The sequence below is a fragment of the Otolemur garnettii genome, unplaced genomic scaffold, assembly GCF_000181295.1.
Source record: "Otolemur garnettii isolate 467f Iridium unplaced genomic scaffold, OtoGar3 scaffold00052, whole genome shotgun sequence".
NCBI lineage: Eukaryota > Metazoa > Chordata > Mammalia > Primates > Galagidae > Otolemur > Otolemur garnettii.
The window spans coordinates 6,350,816-6,361,068 of record NW_003852447.1 but is presented as its reverse complement, the minus strand read 5'-3'; the positions used below and the strand labels follow the sequence as shown (position 1 = coordinate 6,361,068).

Below are 10,253 nucleotides of genomic sequence, written 5' to 3'. Positions count from 1 at the left end.
AGACCTTTATTAACAGGTGCTTGCGATTTGTTGACTTAAAAAAAAAATCTAGTTGTAAACTTTTATAACAAATTATAAATGAAGTTCTTAAAAATCTCAGGTTGACTAGATACAGAACAATTTAAAAACCTGTAAAGGCATTTGGGAAAAACCAGGCTTTTATTAAAAAAAAAAAAATTTGTTATTACCAAAGAAGCCATTTTTAGGTAAACATAATAAAAGCTCTATCTGTATAGATAATACAGTTTGTTCTGGTTATCTGGTCTGCGGGCAAAAAGCAAACACTTAAGGTCTTCAGCTCGAATTTTTTGTTCATTTCTTATTGCTAGAATTTCATACTCATTTCTTGTTTGATGACTAAACCAGATGATAGTAGAAATGGTATGCTCTGTTCCTACCAGCCCAGAGATGTTCTAGTCTGTGGCCTGAGGATTGGAGACCACAGATTTTTAGCTCTCTGTGAGTTTTTAGAAACAGTTGATATTTAAAGTCTTTGTCTAGTAAGTGCAATGGCTTGAGCTTCCTCTTAGACAATTCCTATTAATTTTTTTTTTTGCAATGAACCGTACTTTCTTATTTCTTTGCATGCTTCATAATTTCTTATTGAAAATAAAATGTTTTGACTATCATAATATGGCATCTCTGGGAATTAGATTCTTTCTCCTCTTCAGGATTTGTTTTTGCTGTTGGTTGATTGCTTGTTTAATGACTTCTCCAAATATTTTTGTAAAGTCTGGATTCTTTGTCATAAGTCTTCCTTTAGGGAGCCTCCAAATAGGTTGAAATCTACACCCACAATTCTTTGGGAATAAGGTCATGTTTCTCCTTCTGGCACTTGTAACCTGCACCCTGAATGGTGGCTATTTTTCTCATGACCATGACCAATCAGGGGTGTGGATAATGGTATGTAGGTAAAGTAACGCTGCTTTCTCTACAAGATTTCTTTTGGTGTTTTGTAAGCTAGATTTGAGAGTTCTGCACAAGTTGATTCGGACCCTTTTGGGCAGCCCATTTGTCACTTTTGTGGGGAGACTGAGCCCTAAAATTCCCTTCTTTACCGCTTTGGGTAATACCACTCCCCATGGACATACTTACTAATTTGTGGGTTATTTACTCACCTCACATCTCTATTGCCTTTTATATTTTATGATTAAATCATATATTTTATGATTTAAATAATTACTTCATCCTGAAGGTATAAAGAATTAAGCAGGGAAACTTTAATTTTAAATCTGTTAGCAAATCAAATAGAACTTAGACCATTTTATAATTTCACATATTAGTAATACTGTGCTTAACCCATAATACTTGATGGTTAATGGCCATCAAGGCCAAGGAAAAAAATGATGATACTTAGTCAAAAGGTAGTATTTATATTTAGTTTTGAAATATTGAGATAGATATTTAATCCTTTTATTGCTTAGCAGTCCACGATAAATACTTCAGGTAATTTAAGTGTAAGTAAAACTTAGATAACATACATCTAAATAATCTAGTTGGTATTTTTGTTTTTCAAATCACTCAGTTATTAATAAGCAAAAGGAAAGATTTTTAGCATGGATAATTAAGCACTTTAAAATCTTCATTTAACAAATAATATTAAACATTTTTCTGTGGAAGAGTTTCTCAGCCTCAGCATTATTGACATTTGAGACTAATTCTTTGCTGTTAGAGGGTATTCTGTATATTGTAGGATATATAGTAGCATCCCTTGCCTCTACCTATGAGATGACAGTAGCTCTCCCTCCTCCAGTTTTGCCTAGGAAAAATATCTCTAGGCTTTGCCAAGTATTCTTTGAGGTACAATATGCCTCCAGCTGAGAACCATTTCCCTGTGTAAAAACCCTTGAGGTTAGAAAGGCATGTCTATGACTTTTAAGAAATTTGCTGCTGGGTAGAAGAATGTGTTTCCCTCTAGTACAATGTAGAAAGTATTAATACTAAATGGCAATAGAACTAATAGATAAAGTGCTATGAGAGTTCAAAGGAAAAAAATCATTTCAAATCAGGGATAGCAGGGAAGGTATCAGTTAGGAAGAAATGTTTTAACTGGGCTATATACAAGGACAGTTGATTCATAAAATTAGGACAGATTTATCTAGAGTATATAGTTCATGTTATAGATAGCGTACAAAAGTAATGTAAATAAGAAAAGTGGAAGAAAAAAGCTGAGGAAGTACATTGGAGCTAGAACTCAGAATGCTGTTTCATATTTTAAATCTTATAAGGCTGCATCTTTTCTAGTCCTTTCACTAGAAAGAGCAGACTTTTTTTGTTGGTTTTTATTTTTTGTTGTTTGTTAGTTTGGGGAGGTTTTTTATTTGTTTTGTTTTGTTTTTTGCATTTGCTCATTGGTGTTTCTGAATTACAGGCCCCTCCATTGCCCAGTTAGGATCTATAAGAACCCCAGCCACCACCACCACCCCTAAAAAACAAGCAAGGGAACTAACTGTCATGTCTTTTTCAAAATTTCAAGATCATTATTAACTGGTCTGGTTTTTCTCTACTATTCAGAGGCTTCTTAAGTTTGTTTTTTCATATGTTGTGTTCAGTGTTTTTAGCTCTGTCAAGTGGGAGGAATGAGGAAAATTATATCTACTCACCTTTTTAAAAAAAAATTTATCCTGAACTAGATGCTCTGAAGTCTACTCATCTTGTCTAGAATTGAATGCCTTAATGATTTAAAATAGCAAGTAGTTCCTTAAGAACTCATTAAAAATGCTCAAAAACATTTTATCATAAAAATATTTTGTCACCATATTTTTATATGTAAATTGTATATAAGATTGAGTACATTCTTTGTAATATATAAATGCTTATAAAAGCATGTATATTTCTTTATTTTTTTAGGGTTATGTACTGAAGGACTCTACCGTGTTAGTGGGAACAAAACTGATCAAGACAATATTCAGAAACAATTTGATCAAGGTAAGAAGATAATTATGTAAAATAAAATAATTGTTTTGTTGTTTTCCTTATTAGAATTTCATGGCATGGTAAGATTATCATTTGAAAACTTCCAAAGGATATGGATATGGGGGGTGAGAGTTTTGAAATGGGATTAGAAATATTAAATAGAATAGATACCACAGAAAAAGTACTGGAGAGCTAGAAAAAAATCTGTTGTGTTTATACTGGCCATTGAAAACTTTGAGCTTTGGTGTTGAAGGAGCCAGGTACTAAGGAATTTTAAAAGGAAGTAAATGATATGAAACTTTTAAAATACACTTTCAGTAAAAGAAAAGTTTGAAAAGAACAATTAAGAGACAGTCAGGTCAAGAAAGCAGTCTTATATATGTTTTTAATGTAAGTGTATGAAAGCAGAAGAGGAACCAGGATAAAGAAAGAAGGTACTACAAAAGCAGGCATTCAGTATTGAAAGAGAGTCCTTTGTAGATCCAGAAGAAAGAGAACCTAGTAGAGTAAGTTTTGGTTTTGAAATAATGAGAAACGAGAAACTAGCCAGAAGCCTTGGCTCATGCCTGTAATCCTAGCATTCTAGAAGGCCAAGGCAGGTAGATCACTTGAGTTCAGTTCAAGACAGTCCTAAGCAAGAGCAAGACACAATCTTTAAAAATAGCCAGGTGTAGTGGTGGGCACCACTAGTCCCAGCTACTTATGAGGCTGGAGCAAGGGAATCGCTTGAGCCCCAGTGTTTGAGGTTGCTGTGAGCTATGATACCATGGTACTCTACCAAGGACAACAAAGTAAGACTCTGTCTCAAAATAAATAAATAAATAAATAAATAAATAATGAGAAATTAGTTCTTAACCTTAGACTACAGGAAATAGTATAAGATAAATACTTTGGAGATAAAATTAGATACTTTATGCCCCATATGTTCTCAGTTTCTTCCCGTATTTTATATTCCTAATCCAATAAGCTATTTCATAAATAAGACTAACTGAATCCGTATAAATCTGTGATCAGAATTAGAAAAGCAATAAATTGACTTATGGGAGATCAGCATTTTCTAAATCAAAGACTACTTATGTAAAAGATTTTTTCACAGTGTTGGGATAACCTGTAAGAGTTAAAAAGCTGAATTTTTTGTTCAGATTAAATTCTGTATGTGATCAAAGATTTAAATTTAAAAAATGAAAACTATATTGGGGGAAAAAAGGAGTGAATATTTTTATAGTCATATAAACTTGATATGAAAACTAGAAAGCATAAACAAGATGGTAGCCTGGACTACCTAAAAATCTAAAAATTCTGTACAACAATGTGGGTAAGTAAAACATGAACAAAATTAGAACACAAACTGTAATCTTGGGGAGAGTGTGATATACCATGCCAGATTAAGTAATTTATGTCACTGAGAGTGACCAATAAATATATGAAAATGGTTAGCCACTGTCAGTGATCAATAAAGATTAAAACAAAAAGGTTGTTTTGATTTGTTATCAGAAGTAAAAAGAGTATTGATAGGATATAGTTAACAGGTACACTTGGTACACTATTCATTGGGGGTGCCTTGTTAGGGGCAGTTTTTGAATATCTGTTAAAATTCAGGTAATCTGCTAGAAGCATATGAAGATAAACTTATAAGGGCATTTGTTGCCGCTTTGTTTGTGGGTTTGTTTATTTTTTTCAGATTGCAGGAGAACCACCTATGTGTTTTAATAAATATAGTGAATACCAAGTAGCAGTGTAAAATAATAAAGATTGTGTTTGTTGGAATTAGCAGACTGTTACTTGCTGGGGCAGGGTGTGTATGCTTATTCCTAAAGAGTATTTTATAGTCTAGTATTAAATCTTATTTAATTTAAATATTATAGAAATTTAGACTAAAGTAATTAGACTAAAGTAATTTAGACTAAACTAATATTAAATTGACAGAATTTCACTTCCAATTATAAATGCAGGGTTGTAGTTCTTGAATTTGACTTCTTGGCTTTGTTTTCTGGTTTTGCCATTTTCTTTGTGCCCCAGAAAAGTTAATCTTTCTAAATCTCAATTTTTTTCATCTCTAGAGTGGAATAACTATGAGGATAATTAAAGAATGCATGTGAAGTGTTTTCTGTGTTAGGCACCATAGTACATGTTCATTGGTAGCTGCCATTACAAGGAATGTAGCCTAAGGAAGTAAGCTTTAAAACATGCAAGTGTTTCTGAAAGCATTTTCATAATTTTTAATGATTTTTTTAAATAAAATAAACCTAAATGTTTAGTAATAGGATATTATATAAACTGTTCAATATTAGGGGAGTGTTAGATAGCCATTAAAATTGTTTATATAGGGCAAAATGTTTAACATTTGGAGATTCTGGGTTAAGGATAGCATGTTAAGTTCTTAGTATCATTCTTGCAACTTTCCTGCAAATTTCAAATTACAATATTAAATGTCACCTGGCCAAAACCAAAATATTCTTAAAAGTTGTTTGTGAAATTTTAATATCCTTGAATAATTCCGTAAAGTGAAATCCAGTATAAATTGTATTGATGATTTGGCTTTTTATTTAATGAGCAGAAAAAAGCTGAAAGGAAACGTAATGTCAACAGTGATTCTCTCTAGGATAATGGGAGGGTTCCTTTTTCTTCTTACTGGAATACATTTTTACATTGAAGTGACTTATTAATATCTAATTAACTTTATGATATCCCTTTAGTTAATATATTCATATTTGTTTTACAAATTAGAACTTCATGGTAACTACTTAAACTGTTTCATATAAAAATTTTAACTATGATGTTAAAAGTTTCAAATTAGAATTTATGCAGGATAAGTATCTCTTATCCAAAATTCTTGGGAACCAGAAGTGTTTTCAATTTTGGATTTTTTGTTTTTCATATTTTGGAATATTTGCTTTATGCTTTAACCAGTTAAGTATCTTAGATATAAAATGTTCCAATGAGCATGTCTTCTTTTTTTGAGACAGAGCCTCAAGCTGTCCTCTTGGGTAGAGCGCTGTGGCATCACAGCTCACAGCAACCTCCAACTCCTAAGCTCAAGCGAATCTCCTGCCTCTCCCTCCCAAGTAGCTGGGACCATACGCACCCACCACAATGCCCGGCTATTTTTTGGTTGCAGCCGTCATTGTTGTTTGGTGGGCCCAGGCTGGATTCGAACCCACCGCCTTAGGTGTATGTGACTGGCACCTTAGCCACTTGAGCCACAGGTGCCCAGCCAGCATGTCCTTTAAGTGTCATGTTTGCACACAAAAAGCTTTGGGCTTTGGAGCATTTTGAATTTCAGATATTTAGATTTGGGATACTCAACCTATATGCATAAAAGATATTTTTGTCTTTCTCTTTCCTTATGGCTTCTCATTTTTATGTTTATTTAAAACAATTTTTTTTAACAGATTCTTATCTGTCACCCTGGGTAGAGTACTATGATGTCATAGCTCACAGCAACCTCAAATTCTTAGGCTTGAGCAATCCTTGTGGCTAAGCCTCCCCCAGTAGCTGGGCCTATAGGTGTGAGCCACAACACTCAGCTAGTTTTCTCTGTTTTCATTAGCGACAGTGTTTCACTCTAACTCTGGTTGGTCTTGAACTACTGAGCTCAGTCTCCTCAACTTGGCTTCCCAGAGTGCTAGGATTAGAGGTGTGAGTCACTGCGCCTAGCCTTAGAACAATATTTTTAGAGATGAATCTCACTATTTTGCTCATTCTTGACTCAAACTCCTATGTTCAAATCCTCTCAACTCATTCTCCTGTGTAGCTGGGACTGTAGGCTCATACTATCATGCCTAGCTCTTATGACACTTTTTAAATGGCTTATGTAAATAAATGTAAAAGAGAGATATTAGTAGTTTTTAAACATACTATTAAGCTTAACAGCATTTTTAATTGTAGCAGTGGTTCCTACTTGGTTGTGTTTTCCCTGATCTATGTAGTTCAGGGAAAGTAGCTAATGAGAAGACCTAAATTTATATTCAAACTCTTCTTATATAAAGTAAAATCTTTAATTTTGTCTTATAGATCATAACATTAATCTAGTATCAATGGAAGTGACAGTAAATGCTGTAGCTGGAGCTCTTAAAGCTTTCTTTGCAGATCTACCGGATCCTTTAATTCCATATTCTCTTCATCCAGAGCTATTGGAAGCAGCAAGTAAGTATAAACCTCTTTTTCCATGAAAGGGATGATAATGGCACTTTTCGAATATTGATTGCTGAGTATTAAAATCCATCATGTACTAGAAAAAGTAAACATAAAGAGTTAGCTTCTTTTAGAACTCTTTCTTAGATGTATTTCCCTCTAAATTAAAATAAAGTCAGAATCTTTAGAGCTGGCCCTTAAGAATATTCAGTTTTAGCTAGCCTCCAGGTAACATAAATGCTCCTAAAACTTTAAAGATTATTATACTAGGAGTTTGAGGTTTGTGTTTTTAATTCAAACTCAAAGACATTTCAAGAAAATTAAGTAAAGCCTTCAAATGAAGTATCTGTAATGTACTTCAGTGAAGTATTAACCTATGGGTGATCTGCACACATGTCCATACAAAGTTTTCTAAGTCAAAGGAATGTATTTAGGCCTTGTCTTATTTACCCTTTTTGTTTTGCTGTGACAGAAGACCATAGGTTGGGCAATTTTAAATAAATTATAAAGTGATTTGGCTCAGCACCCATAGGTTAGTGGTTAGGATGAACCCAGCCCAGGCCTGCTAAACAGTGACAACTACAATTAAAAAAATAGCCAAGCGCCTGTAGTCCCAGCGACTTGAGAAGCTGAGGCAAGAGAATCGCTTAAGCCTAAGCATTTGAAGTTGCTGTGAGCTATGGCACCACTGTACTCTACCTAGGGTGACATACTAAGACTCTGTCTTTAAAAAAAAAAAAAAATTACAAAGTGATCTATAGTTCTGGAGGCTGGGAAGGTGAAGGGCCCCACATCTGGTAGGGCCTTCTTTCTAAATCACCACATACTAGAAGATAGAGGGCAAGAAAGCACATGCTAGACACAGTAAGTGGGTTGAACTCATCCTTTTATCAGGAACCCACTCCTGCAATAATTAATCCACTACCAAAGGATTAATCCATCATCTCTTAAAGGTCCCACTTCTCAGTACTGTTGTCTTGGGGATTAAGTTTTCAACACCTGAACTTTGGGGTACACTTTGAATCCATAGCAGACATACTGTAAGTGACTTTTGGTAAAAGTAAGGCAAGAACTTGGGTGTGTAATATTTATTCCTAGTTTGGCATCATTTGTTCATACGTTTCCAGTAAACAGATGCTCGTTTATCTGGAAAATGAATCCTAAGGTCTATTTCAGCATCAGTTAACCTAGTTCTTCATTCACATTGTTTTCAATGGCAGAAATTAATGTATTTTCTACATATTTCTTTTTAATATTTCCTTCTGGTTACAAGTCTTCAGGTTTTTTAAGTGAGACTACTTCTTTATAGTTTTGATTATGTTAAAGTTCTCAGTTAATTTTTTTAATAAAAAACTGTTTAGAATATTGTCACAGGGTATTGTTGCCTTATACATACTTCATATGTAAACTGGGAAAATGGTTGAATTGATAGCTTAGTTTTTCTGATTTGTTGACCTTAAACAGTAGTCCCAGAACTTATTCAGGGAATACTTGAGGACTGATCTAGAGGCAATATGTAACAAATGGGAATTTGTTGGTATTGGTTATACATGTGTTATACTACCATAATGATGTGGTAGGCACATTAGCTTTAGAAATGAAAAGAGGAAGAGCAAGAAAGTGTTGCCTAATCTCCCATTTATTGTAGGACCATGTTTCCATTATCTTGTTTCATAATTAGGGAGTAATTATGAAGGTTTGGGAGTAACTATGTTAAATACTTAGAATACCTACAAAGGAAATTTTTGTTAAGCAGAGTACAAGTAATTGTAGTGGGGACAAACCTCTGGGCCAAAGGCCATGCTCAGCCTGTCACCAGTTTTTTTCATATGAATTAAGTATGTTTCCATATGTAAAGCTGTAAACTTCAGGGTGCAACTTCCATTCTCATGAGAAATGGATTTTCCTGTTACTTCCTATTTTACAGTGTTTTTGAGCTGAGAATAGTGTTTACATCAAAAGGAAAATTTCATAGCACATTAAAATTATATTAAATTCAAATTTCAAAAAGTTTCATTGGAATACAGCCACACTCACTTGTTACATATTGTAACTTTTGTGCCACAATCTGAGATTGAGTAGTTGTACCCACAAATCCTGAAATATTTACTGTCTATTGAATGAATATTAAGAGTCTGACAGATTTATTAGTGATTAATTCTAAATGAATGTCTAGTTACAGAAATTGTGTAAGTAAATTGCTGATAAACCATTTCATATTTTACCAGTGCTGAGTCACTTTGATCTCAAGAATTAGCTTTACTTGTAAAAAGGTTATAGTAATAAATGATGTTACAGAAATAGGCAGTGTTAGTTGAAGTGATTTTTTAATTTAGATAATTTAGTAAGTTATTTAGAACAGTTTTTAATTTTGTTCTAAAAGGCTTCTACTACATTCTCAATTGTCTTTTAGTAAGAATGGCAGGAAATTATCAAATTTTAAATGTGTGAATTTCACACAGATTCTTCATTTTAATTTTACAGAAATCCCAGATAAAACAGAACGTCTTCATATCTTGAAAGAAATTGTTAAGAAATTTCATCCTGTAAACTATGATGTATTCAGATACGTGATAACACATCTAAACAGGTATTTTTATTTTATTGGAGTTTTTTGCAAAGAAAATACACATTATAAATGTGAACTTTAAAAATTGGGTAATTATAAGACAGAAAAAGGGGACTCAAACATATGGTTCAGTTTTGATTCTCTAACTTATATTTTCTAGTTAATAAATGACACATTTTATGGCTATAATTCAGATCTTAAAGAGGTTCAATTTGTTTTTTCTACCACTTTAATATTGTTGTGTATCTTGTTTATTTTGTTTTGATATATCTACACAGTGAAATTTTATCACAAATGTTGTGTTACTGTCTACCCTGTTTGTTACCTAAAATGTAGGGCACTATTCTTGTTAATACCTTAAGTACATTAAGTTCAAGTTTATGCTTTTTTTTCTAAGATACTCTTCCCAACATCATTTATTAAGTGAAAAGCAATGTTAATGATTGAAAGCTCCAACTATGGAATCAAATAGGCTTTGGTTTAAAATATTGCTAGTTGTGACCTTGGGGCAATTCACTCATCCTTGCTAAATCTTGATTTTCTTAATCTTATTCTCGTAAAAATGAGAATAGTAACACCTCACAAAGTTATTCTGAGAACTAATTGGAATTCTTTTTTTTTTTTTTTTTTTTTT

General features: G+C 33.0%; 1 protein-coding gene across 3 annotated transcripts in view; it reads left to right on the top strand.

The window, feature by feature from the left end:
* ARHGAP5 (Rho GTPase activating protein 5) overlaps window positions 1-10,253 on the top strand; it is a 73,448-nt gene that overhangs the window by 56,418 nt on the left and 6,777 nt on the right. For all 3 annotated transcript variants that reach the window (XM_023514384.1, XM_023514385.1, XM_012806462.2), the window contains 3 exons: window positions 2,851-2,928; window positions 6,931-7,062; window positions 9,535-9,640. In XM_023514384.1, coding sequence (XP_023370152.1) covers window positions 2,851-2,928; window positions 6,931-7,062; window positions 9,535-9,640 — 316 coding nt within the window. The remainder of the gene's footprint in view (window positions 1-2,850; window positions 2,929-6,930; window positions 7,063-9,534; window positions 9,641-10,253) is intronic.